The 18,846-nt window shown below is 38.3% G+C and overlaps 1 protein-coding gene across 1 annotated transcript; it reads left to right on the top strand.

The window, feature by feature from the left end:
• Positions 1-8,834: 8,834 nt before the first annotated feature.
• Positions 8,835-10,804, top strand: LOC127869863 (uncharacterized). Its single transcript, XM_052412520.1, has 2 exons — positions 8,835-8,871; positions 9,236-10,804. The coding sequence occupies exons 1-2, from the start codon at positions 8,835-8,837 to the stop codon at positions 10,270-10,272; spliced, it is 1,074 nt and encodes a 357-aa protein (XP_052268480.1). The 3' UTR covers positions 10,273-10,804.
• The last annotated feature ends 8,042 nt before the right edge of the window (positions 10,805-18,846 follow it).

Raw genomic sequence — 18,846 nt, 5'->3', positions numbered from 1 at the left:
ACAGCAACAAAACCATAAAAACTACTTCTATAACTACGTTTACCACCAATACCAATTCATCTAACAAAACTGTTGCTGCTGCTGCTGCTGCTGCTGCTACTACTATGCCAAGCTTTATACATTCCAAAGATAGTACTACTCTTAAGCGATAAATAGTTTCATTTGTTCACAAGTCGAGGTGTCAAAAGTGATGAAAAATTGAAGAAAATAAATTTAGCAAATTACCCGTACTTAGATCTGTCGAGGCCCATTGTACAAGTAGATACGCGATACAAAAATTAGCGCCCTCTAGCCCGGCAACCTAGGTGGTCGGACGGGATTGGGATTCTAGAGTTGTGTGCAGCCTGTCGCATAAATCAGGGAGAACATGTCATCAGTTTGATTTTATTCTTTTTCTTTACAGGACTCTCATATACAGCAACCTCTAATGTAATTATACTTATTTATTTACAGTGTGTGTATACATTTTGTGTAAAACTTTGATTTAAAACAGTGTTGCATAAGTACATAATTATAGCTATTATACTATAAATATGAATATGAGTTTTTTATCGACATTTTTATTCATTTTGCCATGTTTAGTTAATATCCAATGAACGAATGCGCGATTCATGAACCTGTAGCGAAAACAAATGTCGTGTTGCACTCGCGTGTTTGTATTAAAATAATTTCTCTCTAAACACTTTGAAACCGTATTAATGGAGATTCGAATTAAAATATTACAATTTCATTATCTGTGTTGCAAAAACGGCTGCGTTATCAATCTCTGCATTCAAATGCTTGTTTTTGTTTCGTGTCGCCATCATCTAAGTCAGGTATGCGCTTTGATCATCCGGGTATTTCAAGCGATAGTCACGCGCCGTTGATCCGCCATTGTTGATATCGAGTCGCACGCAGGAAAACTGTCTTAAGAACAAGATTGACGAAGTTCAAGCGGCGCATATTTTTCTATTTGCTCAAATATTGCAACATTCCCATTGTGTCGACGAGTAGAATAAATCAGTAAATGTCGATGGCTATGTGTTCAAACGCTGTTGAGTTTAGTTTTATTATAGTTTTATCGTCCACGGTTGGTCAGGCACTGACGATTTATATTTCGCGATGAAACGTATGCGTTTAGAGTCCGGATGCTGGTGACAGACCGTTCCCGCGGCCGTCCGGGAATGACAGCGTTACAATCGGCCCGTTGTTAGCTTGCGTGAAGAGGATCTTGGCACTTCGATGGAATTGTTTAATTGATTGTAGGAAAATAAAATCATTTTACCTGTTCAAAGCAGAGTGCTCCGCCAATGAAACGAAATATATTGTCCTCATCACTTGAACTAAAATTAACCAATTTAAAACATATACCTGGGTAACACTAATGTATTATTTTCATTAGCTTATTTTTTATTATATATTTTTTACTGTTAACAACAAAACAGTTCCTTCCGAACTATCGATATTTTTAGGAAAAGTAAGATCCCGTTTGTAGTTTGGATCTGTCAAACAATCAAATCATGTTCAACTTTCACTGAAATCTTCGTGTTTCAAGTCAACGTATGTTTTGCTGATACTCAAAATGTATTTAAAAGTATTAATTAATAAAAGAAAGCATGAATATTGAATCAAGTTTTCAGTTCAATAATTTGACACCACCGGTATGTTTAATAAAGGGCTTAACTGTTTTCTAGATGCGAAAAACTTCGGGCGCTGTTTATTTCTTGGTGTACGTCCATCTGAACTGCTTGACACGGTGTCTTTTTAAAAGCTCGTTACTAACAATTACAGCCTTTGTTTGTGGTCATATTTTCTGTCTCCCGCCGCGCAAAAATAACAGCACTCGCATTTCGATATTTTATCAGCACATGCACGCACGCGCCTATTCGTGGCAGCTTCCTCGACTATTTATGCTATTTTTCTCTGAAGTGAGGCGACTTCCTCTCCGAATTCCGGTTTCTTTCTCAGCGGTAAATTGTGCATCATGTATTGCCCCGAGGCATCGCTGGAATCACTTTTAAATGAAGTAGCCTTCATATTAGATCAAGTCAACATAATCAGATACGGTTATATTTCTCTTTTTGTGACATCCGCCATGTTTCATGTCCGCCATCTTTAACCGGAAGTGAATAATGGGACTGGTTCTGCGATGCCGCCGCTATAGAATACCAGACTGCGCGTCGAGCGCTTATGCCGTAATTTTCTACAAGGGGAATCTTCAGAAATCTCGCAGAATTCTGATTAAAATATCGATGTTGTATTTGCCCGTTGGGCCTTGTTAATATATCTCATCCAATTATTTGATATGATTTATGACACTTGGTTCCATCCAGAGACTTCGGATCGTAGACGCGCTTCTAGCATTGCTCTGTACCGTTTGGATTACAATAAAAGATATTTATCATTAAATAGAAAACACAATTAATAAACATTAATAAAAACAGTTTTTATAGTTTCCTTGAGAAAATAATACAATAACAAAATAGTGTCATGTCTATGTGCGAATCTTATATACATGTATCCACGTTGTGATAAAGTATTCCCGTCCGAATACTATTAAACGGCAATGTTGGTGCAATTTCGCCGTCTTTGCAATGAACCGTGCTGTGTGAAAAAGGGGTACAATGCATGTGCGTAAAGTGTCGTACCAGATTAGCCTGTGCAGTGCGTACATGCTAACCAGGGACAACTCTTTCCGCTTTTATTATATTTTTCGTTTCAAGAAACTCTCTTCTAAGCAAAAATCAAGTTTAGGCGGAAAGTGTTGTCCCCGATTAGACTATGCGGACTGCACAGGCTTATCTGGGACGACACTTTACGCAATGCATTAAACCCCCTTTTCACAGAACACGACCAATTGTATTGTTTAAGAAAGACATTGTGCAGCTTGTTTTTCATATAAGTTTACTGTGTTAAATCCGAATTCGGATCTATTTGAGACGTTAGCTGCGTAAGAACTAAACAAGTTTGTATGAAGCAGCATTTCAAATGCATGTTTGTAGACACTGCATTTTTTAATGTGTGAAGTAAAGCTTCTTTGATGAGGTAATATGTAATATTTGGTTGTTAATTTATTTAGATTTCCGTGCAACAACGAGGCAGCACGTTAGTTTGTTTGGTAGCCAACACACCGAACAGGTTGGGTTTCTTTGTTGCGGAATGTTAGACGCCCCAACAATTGACACGCGTTCGTATCGTTCTCACCCTTCTATCAGGAAAGACAGCGCGGTAATTGTTCGTAAAAACATAATTGAACACTTCTGCAATAACTTCGATCGCAATAAATAAACAACATTCAAAACACCACCTACCGGTACTTTCGATTAACCTGTTCCCAGATGCAGTCGCTAAACGATGATAAGACAAATTAAATCCATCGAAAAAACATTTTGAACACCTTTTCATAAACTTGGAAGTAGTGAACAACATAAATATATAATTGTTATCAGACAAATAAATCAAACAATCCATCTGAAACAAAATTTGACCATTTGCATATCACCGGACGGTCAATATAGCCTGTGTGGGATTGGTCAAAATTGCGTGACCATCTTGCAATCGAAAATATTATATTTGTAAAATCCGTAGTTCATCCGTCTTTCTGTCCGTTTTCCTACAAGTTTTCAACGAACATCATTTTAACTTTGCAGTCATTGTTCATTGCGATATAAATTTATGAATATTCATATCAAACATATTTTTTAAGGAAACATAATACAACAGACTGGACCATTTGAGTTTTAATTTACAAGTCTGTGAAAAGTGAAAAAGTAAATGGTAGTTTACTGGAACCAGAAGAATTCTATTTGTCTGTCTGTGCCCGTATGTCCGTTTTTTTCTGTTCGTTTTCCTGCAGTTTTCAATGTACGTGTACAACATTAAAACTTGCAGGCGTTGTTCCTCATGCAATGCAGTTGTGCAAGTGCGATTTTTATTATTCCTTGTTGCAAATTACAAAAATATACCCCTATTTCAGGGAAGTCATTCCATAAAAACATGATCATTAATTATGATCTGGTCTCCTGTATTTGTTACCAAAAATACAACAGTATTTCAGTCAAGTATATTTGAACAGTGCTCTGTGAAAAATGGATTAAATGCATGTGCGCAAATTGTCGTCACAGTCTAATCAGGCACGACACTTTTTGCTTTTATGATATTTTTCGTTTAAAGATAGTCTCTTCGTAGCAATAATCAAGTTTAAGCGGAAAGTGTCTTTACTGATCAGCCTGTGCGGACTGCACAGGCTACTCTGGGACGTCACGTTATGCACATGCGCGAAACCCCCTTTTGCACAGATGGCTGCTCATTTGTATAATGACGGCTTATAATACACTTACTTAAAAAAAATTGCTCTGAAACCACGAGGCGTAAGGCTGAAATATTTGGTAGGTAACCTCGTATTGCGATCCTCATCAAAACGTGTAACAATCATGCCCCTAGTGTCCAAACTGACCATACACCGCGGTTCACATGATTAACATACATTTATATACATCAAAATAACTCTTTCTCTGAAAACCGCAGAGTACCGAAGTATTTGATATGTATCAGTGTATAGTGATCCAATATAATTTGTTTAAAATCATTACCCTGTAGTCAAAGACTAAGACCCATTGTCACTTTTTTTATTAACTTGCTACACAGGACGAGATGAGGCTTACAGGTTATTGTTCGACACTCTGTAACAAACTTTACTTGTTTTGTTTTTTGCTGTTACAAAACAAGTACAGAAAGAAAAATCTGCATAGTCGGATGTATCCAAGAATGACAGATACATTGAATAGCGATTAAGATCGAACAGATGGCCGCCTTGAAATCATTTTAAGTAGAAACAATTGACATTTAAAACATAAAACACTGCCATGAATATATTACAAATCAATCCCATCCCATCTCAAACAAGGCCCGCATATCAGAATCATGCTCGGAAAATCCCCTCTTCCCAATCCATTCATGTTACTAACTAGAACTCCCAACGGGACCCTCCTAGGGCCCTATTTATGTCCCCTAATAACACGATTAGCCAGCGATCTTATTATATTAGCGCAATGGCTGTTGTTAAAGACGGCTTCTACGATGCCACAACCAGCGCGCGCATATGCTGGTCATTTGTGCCCGGAATGTTTCGAACTTGATCTTCAATTAACAGCCAATGTGTTCTACCAAGATGGCGAAGCCGGGTTTAATCGGGGTTAAAATTGGATTAGCAATGAGACGGGCGATACTTCAGACTTTGTCGCAATCAATGTCAAGTATGGGATAGGACAGAGGTTAATTGGTTATGACTGAGGGCTTTACTAATTTGCAGAATGGGAGTCGTTTGTGAAGAATCAACCTTATGAGAAGAGATTTGAGCCTCGCTCTGAAAAAACGGGATTAATGGAGTCGCGTTCTGAGCAAACTGGGCATAATGCATGTGCGTAAGTGTCACTTTCCGCCTAAATTGGATTTTTGCTAAGAAGAGACTTCATTTAAACGAAAAATGTCATAAAAGCGGAAAGTGTCGTCCCTGATAAGCCTGTGCTAACTGCACATGCTAATTTGGGATGACATTTTACGCACAAGCATTATGCCCAGTTTTGTAAGAACGCGACTCATTGAATAAGCGAGAAGTATCGTCCATACAAGGGACGACAGTACGCTTTAATGAAATGTTTCGTTTGAATGAAGTCTCTACTAAACGATCCTCCAGCCTAGGCGGTAAGTGTCGTCCCTGATAAGCATGCGCGGACCGTACATGCTAACTTGGGACGATACTTAATGCATACATTAAGCCCCATTTCCCTGGATGAGGCTCAGTTCTTGATTTTTTACAAACTATGCTTCACAAATAATGCTGCTTTTCGAATATTTACTTCTCCAAACATATGTGATATATTGCAAGAATTTCGGAAGTGCCGATAGCTTGCTGATGAAATTGTACTGTTCAAGTGTCGGACCTGTCAACGATTCAAAAGAACAATTGTACATATGCAAAAATTATGGCATTTGATGATATGTTAATTTCTGGAAAATAAACATATCCATAACAGATTCAATCCAATAATTAATTATTAATATTTGCAAAATCTAATTACTAACATTTTTAATTAAAACAATTTCTTATATATAAGGAATAGTGGAATCTATTTGTGTCGTGTGAATGGGATACTGAGATCCTGTATATTTTATTGATCAGTGGTAGACAACGCGTTCAAAGATTTCAGAACATAAGCTACCCGGTGGTTGAACGGTCTGCAATAATTTCATAACGTGAACTTAGCCGTCTAAAATTATACAATTTATATAATATTTATAAGCATTTTCTATATTTATTGTGTGATTTGATACATTTTTACTCAGTAAACTGTACACTAACATATACATGTACTTGAAAAAAAAACAATGGTGCCGCAATAAGTTACCTTGGTAAAGTTCTTACTTTTTAATGCACCCGAAGAACATCTCTATTACAGATTGCCTGACAGGATACCACTTTCTCAGAGGACTAAATCTTGAATGGTAATTACTTTCCTTTTATGTTGAATTAAGATTCTTAATTGTATTTAGACGAGAGACTAAACGCGCTGTTGCCCATATGTTTGTCCTGCCACGTATGCTTTATGATGACAGGCCGGCTAATGTTCCGCCAGCATCACCCTTGGGACTGCGGGTCAGTAGCCGTGCTGTCCAGCGTGCAGCTTATTCAGGCAGTCAGTGCGCGCAGCTCAAAGTGCCTACACGTCTCTCTTCCGGCTATGGATTTTTGTGTTTAGGACATTTTGTGTAGCTTTTATATGATTGCATACCTGCGTGTAATTAATTGAAATCATCATGGAAGAAGAGGTCGTTAGAGACAATAGTGACTTTCAGTTCGATAACTGGGCGGTAGACTTAAAACTGCCACGTAAAGTTATTCAGCAACTCCGGCAAGAGGAACTCGTTACCAAAGAGGCGCTGCTTCTTGTCGAGGAAAGCGATTTGAAAGCTCTCGGTTTGCCATTAGGATGCACTAAACTTATCACCCAAGAAATTCGGAAATGGAAGGGCAGCATATCTCCTGCGTCTGGGAACCAGATGAGCCCGGATGCAGCTTCACTCGACGGAGCTGGTAAGTTACTAGATGACCTACTTAGCAGCAGCAATGGAGTACTAACCGGTGGCGACGAAACACCCACATCTACTTTCATGGACCCTCGGTCCCTATTGACAATGAAGTCAACTTCAAAGAAAGCTGTCCATATTACACAGTTCCTGTCAGAAGTGACGAAACGCCGACGACAAAGCAGGAGGAAAGATTTCGTATTACGTTCTTCGGGCACAGAGACAATCGTACTAAAAACAGAAGAGGATCATCCATACCTTGGTGTTCTCCTTGAGGAATGGGGTGCCGCAAATATGAGACTCTTGAATTATTTGCTAGAGACAAAAGAACTCAAAAGAGAGGATACTGAATACTATCTGGCCTACACAGCCCGAATCTTCGAATTTGCGGAGAAGTATGAGTGGAATAGTGTCCTTCACTACGATTTCCGATACAGAGAGCTCCAAGCTGAACACCAGTTCAAGTGGGGCACATTTTCCCCGTATATGGAACTCCAAATACTAACGCCTAGAGTCCAAAAGACCTCATACCAGCTTGGCACAGGACCAACAAGCAAACAGGAAGACTGCAAGATATTCAAGGTCAGAGGGGAATGTCCATTCGGCAACAGATGCCGGTATCGCCATAACAGAGCGACCACCTCTGACTCCCAAGAAGCAAACAAACCAAAAAACCACTAAGCCGACCTACGTCTTTAAATTTTGAAGCATGGAACCGCTATCTACCGACCAATTACGAAGAAAGAGAATTTTTATTATCAGGAATAAAGTGTGGATTTAATATCGTGGATACAGATCTCATATCGGACAGTGTCGCAGTTGAAAATTATTCATCGGCCACAAATCTTAAAATGCGCGCGCTTTGTGAAGCCCAAATTATTACGGAATTAGAAAATGGGCATTACAAAATCGTCGATGATAAACCCCTGATCACCTCGGCACTAGGAGCTATCCCCAAGGGACTTAACTCCTCAAAAGTAAGACTCATCCATGATTGCAGCCAACCGACGGGACAAGCCGTTAACGATTTCGCAAAAACTAATCATTTTAAGTACCAGTCAATAAAGGACGCAGTCAGAATGATAAGTCCCAATTGTTTTTTGGCTAAGATGGACCTGCAAAACGCGTATCGCAGTGTTAAAATTCACCCATCGAATTACCAAGCTACGGGAATAAAATGGCGATTCCACGGCTCTTCAAAATTCACGTACATGGTTGACACTAGACTCCCATTTGGCGCTGCTCGATCCCCGGAGATATTCAACAAACTTACGCAAGCCGTGCGAGTGATAATGAAAATGCAGGGACATAATTCTATTGTTGTGTATCTGGACGATTTCTTAGTCATTGATAAAACCTATGAAGGATGTCAACGTTCACTTTATGCACTAATGAGACTAGTACGTGAGCTTGGGTTTCAAATAAATTACAGCAAACTTGACGGCCCTTCCCAGGAAATCACCTTTCTCGGCCTAGTTTTAAACTCCGTTGAAAGGACTATAAGAGTACCGGAAAACAAACTACATGACATCCATTGTCTTTTGCACAAAACGCTTAACGCTCATAAGGTTACGAAACAGCATATACAGCAAATTGTTGGAAAACTTAACTGGATAACTCAATGCATCTATGGTGGTCGTTTTCATATGCGCCGTTTAATAGACCGTGCAAATACTCTACGCGCTAGTGGACACAGAACCCGTGTCACAACAGACATGAAACTGGATATATTGTGGTGGCTGGAATTTATGAAAATATTTAACGGAACCATGCCGATGATTGACGATAGGTCGGCAATTTCTGTCAGTATTGACGCTTGCAAAACTGCTTGTGGCGCCTTCTACGAAGGAGACTTTATTTACATGCCATGGACACAAACTACTTCTCAACTGCCTATTAATTATTTAGAAGTCTTATCACTGGAAATTGCTGCAAGACGTTGGTCACATATATGGTCTAATCAGATGGTTTATGTTCACTGCGATAACATTGCAGCCTGTGCCATTATTAACAAGGGTTCGAGCAGACACCCAATCGTAATGGACTCGTTACGCCGTGTTTTCTGGTTAAGCGCAGTGTTCAACTTCCGTATGCGCGCTGTTTACTACCCAGGTCGTTTTAATACACTAGCTGACAATGTATCCAGGCTTCATGAGCCAAACGGCATAAGGCGACTTGTGGAAACAATGTCTCAGGTCGGTTTTTCTACTTACAGGTAATCAAACTGAACGAGAGAGGGAGTTAGATCGTGAAGTAGCATTCTATTACAGCAACGCTTTCTCCGACAATACGAAGAGGACATACACAACACACAGAAATTCTTATATTAAATTTTGTGAGCATTTCGGCTACGCTGCCGTTCCGGCGTCGTCGAATACTATATGCCGTTATGCTGCTTTTCTTGCCAAATCCCTCAAATTTAACTCCGTCAAACAGTATCTGAATATAATCCGCCTTTTGCATGCCGAGTGGAATCTTCCGAACCCGCTTTCAAATGACTTCCGCCTTACCACAATGCTGCAAGGCATACGCCGACACCTTGGTGATAATGTGGTGCGCAAAAGACCGATTACCCCTGCTATGCTCCTCGCTATCAAATCAGCCTTGGATTTTACAAACTCGCTTGATTCAACCGTATGGGCAGTCGCACTTACGATGTTTTATGGACTTTTACGGAAAAGCAATGTTTTACCGAGTCTTGCCAAGGCCTTCCATCCTGATAAACAATTACGACTGTGTGACATAACGTATCATAATTGGGGTATTCGGTTGCACGTTCGATGGAGTAAGACTAACCAGTTCCAGTCTAAATCATTGGACATTCCTTTACCACGCCTTCAACATCATCGTCTATGCCCGGTGCAGGCAATTTTTCACGCTGCCCGACAGACTGCCGGAGCTGACCCCTTTGGCCCCGCCTTCCTGTGTGTTATCGGGGGTAACGCAAAACCATTAACTAGCGAACAATTCATAGTGCGAATACGTCAGTGCTTGGAGGCGGCCGGTATTCCTTCTTCCAACATCGCAAGCCACTCATTCCGACGCGGCGGTGCAACATTTGGTTACAGCATCGGCCTTTCTCCCGACGCTATCAAACTGTTAGGGGACTGGCGCTCCAACTGCTACCAACAATACATATCAGACGATTTTCGGCAGCGTTTCCGAACAATTCAATTAATGCAACGCGCAATCAAAGACAGCTTGTAATTATACCTCGTTACATTACGTCTACTCCTACTAACCAACACCTACACTTGGGTTTGGGAAGGTCAATAGTCAAACAGTGTTTGTTAATACAGTGCTTTTATCTCATTGTTGAATTATGTTATGTGGAACATTACGAGCTTGATATAATTGTATTTTTAGTATCATTCAATGTGCGTACCTTCGCTTTGTCATAGATCATTACTTGAATTCACATGTATCACTCAGCGCTACCAATTGGATGTTATAGATGTAACTTTCACATGGTATTTGTTGACGCATACTAGTATTTGATTTATGCTCTTTTGAGCGCGCATTTTTAACTGTTGTATATTATGTACGGTCAGCGCGCGCTTTTTACTTTGATATTATATGTTTGCGCGCGCATTTTTGTACTTTGAGCTGTAGTTAGTATGTAGGAATAAAAGCTCTCTTTCCCCCCTTTATACTTTGTTTGGTCTTAAGTTTAAGTTGAATTAAGATTCTTAATTGTATTTAGACGAGAGACTAAACGCGCTGTTGCCCATATGTTTGTCCTGCCACGTATGCTTTATGATGACAGGCCGGCTAATGTTCCGCCAGCATCACCCTTGGGACTGCGGGTCAGTAGCCGTGCTGTCCAGCGTGCAGCTTATTCAGGCAGTCAGTGCGCGCAGCTCAAAGTGCCTACAGCGCGCGCTTTTTACTTTGATATTATATGTTTGCGCGCGCATTTTTGTACTTTGAGCTGTAGTTAGTATGTAGGAATAAAAGCTCTCTTTCCCCCCTTTATACTTTGTTTGGTCTTAAGTTTAAGTGTAAGAACCTGTTTTATAACGTGACTTCCCGGTACTTGTTTCCAGTAAAAGGATATAAACAAAAAGAAAACATTAATAATATCACGCAATTGTAATTTAATTCCCCTATAAAGGACGTCATATAAACTTACGTTTTGTGCATCCTTCTGTATTTTTTGTCTTTGATTTTTTCTGATGAAATTAATCTAACTACCGGTAAATCAGTCACATAAACAAACTGTTTTCTCTCTGAATAATTTGAAGTCAAACCTGCAACGCAATTTCAAATTCTAGTATTTGAATTATCATTCTAAAACTAACAAATCAACGATGTCATTGTGGACCTCAAGTAATGAATCACGTGTATTTGAATTTAATATTTTTCACGACATCAATTCAGACTCGTTTGTCTTAAACGGCAGAGAGGCAACGATGTTAGGGGCGGCTGATTGATTTTCGATGCAAATGAAACGCAGGCGAATTAAGCAGGCTACAAAATAGAAAACGACTTAAGAAATAGCATTTTCTCCATGCCCTCCCACCTGTTTTGTTCGTCTTCTCTGCGTTCAAAGTAATGTTTTCACATACGTCGTCGCCTGAATGCAGTTGTTTGTAAATTGCTACGACAATCTTAGAAAACTAGAAACCTATCAGTTTGCGTGTCAAAGGCGCGTTGTCCTCCGAGATACTCCGAGGCACATTGAAACATCATAGTTTGGCGTGTCGCTCTGTATCGACCGTCTGCTTATCTTTGTGGTTGGTACATTTGCTTAAAATTGCACAAAAAGAATTACACAAATATTAACAGCATGTAGCTTACGTGTAGCTTCGATTCATGAATCGTTCCATTTTCGAAGAATCTACATGCTTGTCAATTGTTTGGGCTTCTTAAACAAAACGAGCCTTAACCCATTTATGCCTAGCGTCTAGAAAAAAGGCATTGGCAAACAACGTAGACCCAGTTGAGACGCCGCTGTTTGCTTGAAGGAATTTCTGTAAGAAATATTCTAAATATAGAAATACATATACTAGACATACAGAAATACATATACTAGACATCCTTAATTTTGGAAATAAATTGATCCAATTTAGAAGGATGGGAGAGTCCACTAGGCATTAATGGGTTAAGCAGGTAATGTAGTTTCGTTGCGAACGGACGTAATGCAATTCAACCAACACACTCGAATACACATATACAAACACAAGCACACACGCCATTCATGAGACCAGGAACCTTTGCGTGACATTGTAGCGATTGCGCTGTATGGTCTGGAGCTATGCTAGCCACGTATGGCATCAAACCTATTCTGAATGACGCGACTCATATGAAAACATTGTTGGAACATACCTACCTTCACGTATAGAAAATGCATTCATTTCTTGTATCGTACAAGGCTTTTCTATTTATATATAATCAAAAGAAACAATGCCAGATTTATACGTGTTTTCTTAGTTTTCAACAAGGCGTCCATCGTCGTAAATAAAGACAGCTTTATGAAAATGAAATAATTATCCAAATGTGTATCACCCGTGTATCATTCCAGAATCAAAATGCAAGATTAACGAAATGCAATAATGATTTTATTTGCAAATTACATTACACATATATAATACAAAAAAAATGCAATTAAGCTATGTAGTGAGGTGACTTCTTGCAAATTATATCATTAGATATCTAACATTTTGCCCTTTTTGATTAAAGTGTCGGACTTTTAAAAGCGGTATACGTGCGTTATATATGTATTGCGACATTTCTTTGTGATTTTTTTTTTCAAATTTGCTTCATCCCAACTGAAATAATTGTGAGTAAAATTTTGTGAAAATTTGGAAATCCTTCATCAAAGTTGTAAAATTTACGTTTGAAAAAGTCGTTAGATAATGAAGTGTTTAATTGGCAACAACAGTTCGTTAGCAAGTGCATGAATACACGACTGTCTGTCCGTGCGAATGTTCACGTCTTTGCGCGCGTTTTGCGCATTAGAAACTCAGTGAATTGTGAGATATAGGCCAAGATAGCCTAAACTTAAATTTGGACGATATGTATAAAACTTATACCCATTAGGTATGGCGCATTTGTCGACCTCGCTGTAGGTATTCTAATGTTATTGTGTATGCTATGCTTAGAAACAAGTCAGTGTTGCTGTGTTCAAAAGTACGAAGTGAAAATTTAGAAGCTGTCATGGCCGAAATACAGTTTCAACATCTCGGAATACTAAATACAGTAAACAAACAAACATTCATAAAAAATCCAATTATTTGTACATCAATACATGTTCAACTTGTTAACTAAGAGCAAAATACGGACAATACTGACCGAGAAACATTGGTCCTAATTCTAGCGGCCTGAAGTCCCAGACCTGGGTACGACTAAAACCCACGATGTTCGTCTATAAAGATGCCTCTGGGATGCAAATCTTTCTGGTTTCAGAGGAAGGCGTGGCTCCGGTGACATTTAATGTGACTCTATTGTTCACTGTTGATATATATCGCTTCGAGCACCCATAAACCTTCGTATGCACGGAGGCCTGAATGGAATGGGCGTTACCAGACCTGGAAGGAAAACATGCAGACGATAAACTCAACTCCATCGTTTGGAGATTTAATACTTTCTTGAATTTCAAACATTTAATGACTTGTTTGGAAAGCCGCGTTTACAGATGTCTTAAAATATAGTAAAAACAGTCCTCTGGAATGAATACCAAAAATCAATTACAGTTGTGTTTTATTAAAATTTGCATTTTACTATTAAGGTATTTTCTCGAAAGAGTGTTTCATGAATTGGTTCAATTCTCGTGATATTGGCCAATTAATCATTATTTGAATATGTTCAATGTACTATTAAGGCGTAATTAGCATACAGCTACGTAAATATGCATTGAATCTGTTAAATCTGTGATCGTTACGACAACGGTTTATTGTCCAACAGAAGCAGACGACAATGTTCTGGTTTCCTGGAGCGACCAAAATGGCTGCAACCGGTTGCTAAACAGAAGGACCAGACGTTCCGTCTGCAAGTACGTGAAAAGGGCGGAATACTTCTTGAGAAATTTTATTTGGTGAGAAACTGTGAGAATAATAGCAGTATAAAGACTTCACAAACGAAGCCTCGCGAGCTGGCCAATAAACGTAATTTCCACTACGAGACGACAATGTCGGAGCGCTCCAACCTTCCAAAAGCCTGCTGAGTTCTAAAGAGTAAAGCTGGTATCGTCCTGCTATATTCAAAAGCTGAAGTGATGCATCAAAACTCATCAAACCGATCTGAACAGTGCCCCCTAGTGGTCGAGGACTTACAATTTGAAAAGGGGCGCAACTCGCCCGAAGGCAACAAATTGCAGCAGGCCCGTTGTCGCGTTAATGAAGTGGGGCACTTAAAAACCCGCTGGTTTGAGAACTTCACCTCTTCAACAACCATTGACAGAATATTCAAACGAATGATGGACGCAAAGCTTATGTTTAGTACGTCTCTTATGACTTGTGTGACCCTTTAGATAATTTTTTTTATACGCAGTACAGTAATCAAAAGTAAATGTGTGATAAACACATGTGATCATTCGCTTGTCTTTAAAAGTTTAATTGCAATACTTAAGTTTATTGTGTCTTTTATGCATAAAGTGTGTCTTCTCATACAAAACGAACAAAAAACATATCGCGTCAAACATTCGAAAAGAACAAACGATAAAATATGTTCTTGCAATCAATACATGAGAACACAGTTCTTCACAGTCTGTTTTACTTTGTCCTCGTTATGACTTCAAAAAAGTTATTTAACAGAAGCCTAATATGCGAAACGCCTGATAAAAGACAAACAATAATACATACATAGCATATAGGCATAAAACACGTACCGATATAATACAAAACTAACAAGTGACCAATGGATTCATTGGTATTTAATCATGAAGACAAGATTACGTAAAGAGTTTTACAATGTCACATGTTTGATAACCATCTATCGGCGTTTGCATTCTGACAATATAGCACCAGGTAACCACGCTATCAGACATATATACGTCACTAGTATAATTATACACATACAAATCAAGCAAAATCAATGTCAATAAATTATTGTAATGCTTGATTAATGATTCAAGTAAAGGTGTGTCTTAAATACATTTGTTTAAATGTGCTTTGACGTATGTTATGTTTGAATAATATCATGATGTGCATGAATAGTTTTTCTTTCAGTATAAACAAATAAGTTAGAGCGATCCTCAAGGCTAAATGGGCACCAACTCTATACCAGGGTCAGGATCACGTGACTTTGTGGGATTCACAAATGGATGTCAATAGATGTAAACACATCTCATAACTTTTTTAAACTATTTTTTTTCAGAATTTCAATAAGTACATACAAGCAAGTTTTTAATGCGGCTTATGGCAATGAATCATACATCAGAATTACTGTATTTAATAAGCCCGTGTTCTTGACCAAACATTACATATACACAGCATTCATAAACACGGTTATGCTGCGCGCAACGTGAAATTTTGGCTCCGAATTCAGACGTATTCAATGATGTATTCTTAAATCTTAAGATATCGGCACAAATTGCAAAAAAAAAATGTCTTTTATTCCCTAAAGATTTTGGCAAATATATTTCAATAACTTGAGATATTTGCAAAAATAAAGCTGATAACTTTGTGTTTTCATTCTGTCCAGCCCCTGTGTGAACCCCTGTGAGCCCCGTTGATCATGCACACTGTATACGTAGTGTTGTTGTTTTTCTGATGATTTTCTACTTGTATGTACAGTACATTTGTGTAAATAAATTTTAGTAAAACACGCTCAGATCGAGAGACGTTCTAGACGTGGCCATTATATTCCACGAGAAAAATTTGCTATGTAATAGATTTACATTTGTTTGAATGCCATATGGAAAATATGAATATCTATGCTACTGTTTTTTTCTGTTTAAAAACACACACACAAGTTTGGAAAATAAATTTTCCGGCAAGTTAATGATGCGTAACAAATGTTATTTTTCTCATCAATTTTTATCGGCTGACTCGCGGCGAAATCCTTCGATTAGTGGTATTGTTTGTTTTGAATGTTGTTTGTTGAATAAATTCGAAGTTTTTGCAAAGGTGTGCAATTTATCTATACAAACATTTACCGCGCTGTCGTTCCCAGGGGGTGGGCGTGAACGATACCTACGCGCGTCAATTGTTGGGGCGTCTAACGTTGTGCAACCAGGTTCGAAACCGGGCGCAGAGGACTACAAAGGCCCATAAAGGACCCGGGCACGCTGGTGTTAAGAAGACATAAAGAAAATCAAAAGTACCTGATAGCAATCAAAAGAAAACACGGTTACGATTTTGACGCGCCTTGAATTGCCAAATATGCTCCACGTTTTGTGCAGTGGAGCAATTATTACACCTTTTGCCATTAATTATGTACAATTATCGAGTATGGCAGGGGCCTTAAGCATTTGTTCGCACCGTCGGACGGTCGATAGCTATCTTAGGGAAGATGTACCTTTTAAACGTTCCTTAAAATTGCAGTTATAATAATTTTGTTGCCATCATAAGTTCATGGCTTTGGTCATTGTGTCGCCAGCTCGTCCTATACCATATCGCTTCACCTATTTTATGTCCAGACATTGTCTTAAAAGGAATATATTGTGCATTTAGTAAAATATGCACATTAACGTAAAAAAACAATGCAGCTATTCATTAAACTCACGCTTAACGACAAATTTATCTATACATTAATGTGAATTTTCCTAAACATGCATATGGGTTGAAAATATTGCACACGGTTTTGTATAATCCAGTACGGAGTTCATAAAGCAATATTGACGTATGTTTATTAGACAGAAACATAATAGATTCAAGGAATATATGTTTCAGTTTCATAGAATTAACAATAAATATAGTGGCTAATATAGCGTCTAGTAGTCATTGTGACCCTATGCATTTTACATCTGTATTTTCGGCCTATGGTCGCGCTTATCAATCATGTTTTAATTTTCATCGCACGACATTTAAATAATCCAGCTTTTCATCGCCACTCTGTAAGCAGCGGTCGTATTGTATACAGAAATTAGCTTAAACCGTTTACCACGTGGCGGGTATTAGCGACTACCAATTGCTATTTAAAGTAATCATATGCTTAAATTGGTCATTTAACGAGTCATTTTCAAATTATCCATCATTATTAGCAAGAAAATACAGAGGGAGAAAATATGCTGCTCGGAATGAATGGCTGCTGAGGTATTTGTAAACGGGGAAAAATGCGATATTCGGATTATTTCGACGTTTCCCGTTGGTGGCCTTTTCCGTGTCGAGTTGGCGGCATCTCTGACATTTAGCATGACTCCAAAAAATGACATTTGAAATGGTGGTTTTTAACCGGTCAAACACTTGGAACCAGTCTAATTTTCTGATTGCGCTCTTATGATTGCCCTTCGTTTTATCCCCCTTGTTGCTGACATCTGCAGCTTTTTGGATTCAACCGCTGCGATGTATTTCGAAATGCCAACCATGGTTGTTTTGTCCGCACGTTTTCTGAGTTTGATGTTTGTTAATGTGTATCTTTTAAAATGTAATAACGAGAACTACAGCAGCCAGAGAAAACGCACAATAACTACAAATTATCCATGACAAGAACCACAACCATGACAACCACTTAAGTGCAATAATAATTTCTCCTGGTCACCAGGAAGAAACGCAAAATTATTATATTGATGTTTTTAATTCAATTTTTGTTTCATTATATGCAACGTATTCATTTATTCCCTTTTACATATGTGGCTGTCCTTGTTTCGTTTCTATATTTTTCTTTAGTATTATACATCGCATAGTATCCTTATTATAGTGACACAATTTAGGCATTTATTTTCGAGTGATGGATTCTGGTATAATTTACTGCATGCTAGTGGGCATGATGTTTAGGTTTTATGCAAACTATGTTTCTTAAATAATAAAACTAATGAAAACGCGCCCTTTTTGTTGTTGTCGTTAATTGTTTTTACTTATAGTTTGTATGTTTTCAAGTTTTCTTAAACAGTTTTGCATTTTGTTTCAACAATGTTCTTAACAAATCGGTATAAACAACTAAAAACTGAACTTTATATTTCCCACTTTACTATCAGTTAAAAATTGTTTTGCGACCAAACAAACCGACCTATGTTTTGTGCAAATTTAAACGTAAAACCAACTGGGATCGGCTGCAAGCAGGCGTCTTTTTAGCAGTTTATTGCAGTTGTCATAACTTATTGATAGAATATGGGAAAGTACAAAGTCATCGGGTGTTTATTTGTAAGATATTATCTCTCAATTTCGGTTAATGTTCTTCGCACATGTCTCCCGTACAACTTCCTGCACCGAATATTTCGGGGTCTGGCGGTTCGTCTATAGTGCGGAAACGACAGACAATACGCTTTTTTCACATTAGTGCAAATCGTACGTTCGCACCGGTTTCGGAAAAACCGATAGGCGCCTAAATCGTGTCAGTGTCGTCTGAAACGGGTCAATCCGTTTTCATCAAAACTGCTAGAAAACAATGCACATGTGTGACTTAACTTTCTTTGATTTCTCTTTCATGTCGATAACTCCCTTTTCAGTACGTAATTTGTTAATAATATTAATTTTTATGTTAATCAGAGTATTTGCGTACTTTCAGGCATTTACCGGTGAACATGCTACTTGTACGTATTAAAAGTATAGTATATTGTAATAAGTTCACTGTGACACGCACAAATATCAGATACAATAAATTGTGTCACTTTTTCAATTCTTTTTTTAATTATTTTTGAGAGTATCGTTATCATAATACGAAATCCTATCTTTATCATTA

The sequence above is a fragment of the Dreissena polymorpha genome, chromosome 2 (genome assembly GCF_020536995.1).
Source record: "Dreissena polymorpha isolate Duluth1 chromosome 2, UMN_Dpol_1.0, whole genome shotgun sequence".
Classification (NCBI taxonomy): Eukaryota; Metazoa; Mollusca; class Bivalvia; order Myida; family Dreissenidae; genus Dreissena; species Dreissena polymorpha.
The sequence above is the reverse complement of the archived record's forward strand: the minus strand, read 5'-3'. Positions and strand labels throughout refer to the sequence as shown.

Excerpts from the sequence above, each read along its gene's own strand:
- LOC127869863 (XM_052412520.1), top strand. The coding sequence starts at position 8,835 with ATGCCGATGATTGACGATAGGTCGGCAATTTCTGTCA. Across the intron at positions 8,872-9,235 it reads TAGGTCGGCAATTTCTGTCA|GCGACTTGTGGAAACAATGT; the intron begins GTATTGACGCTT and ends AAACGGCATAAG.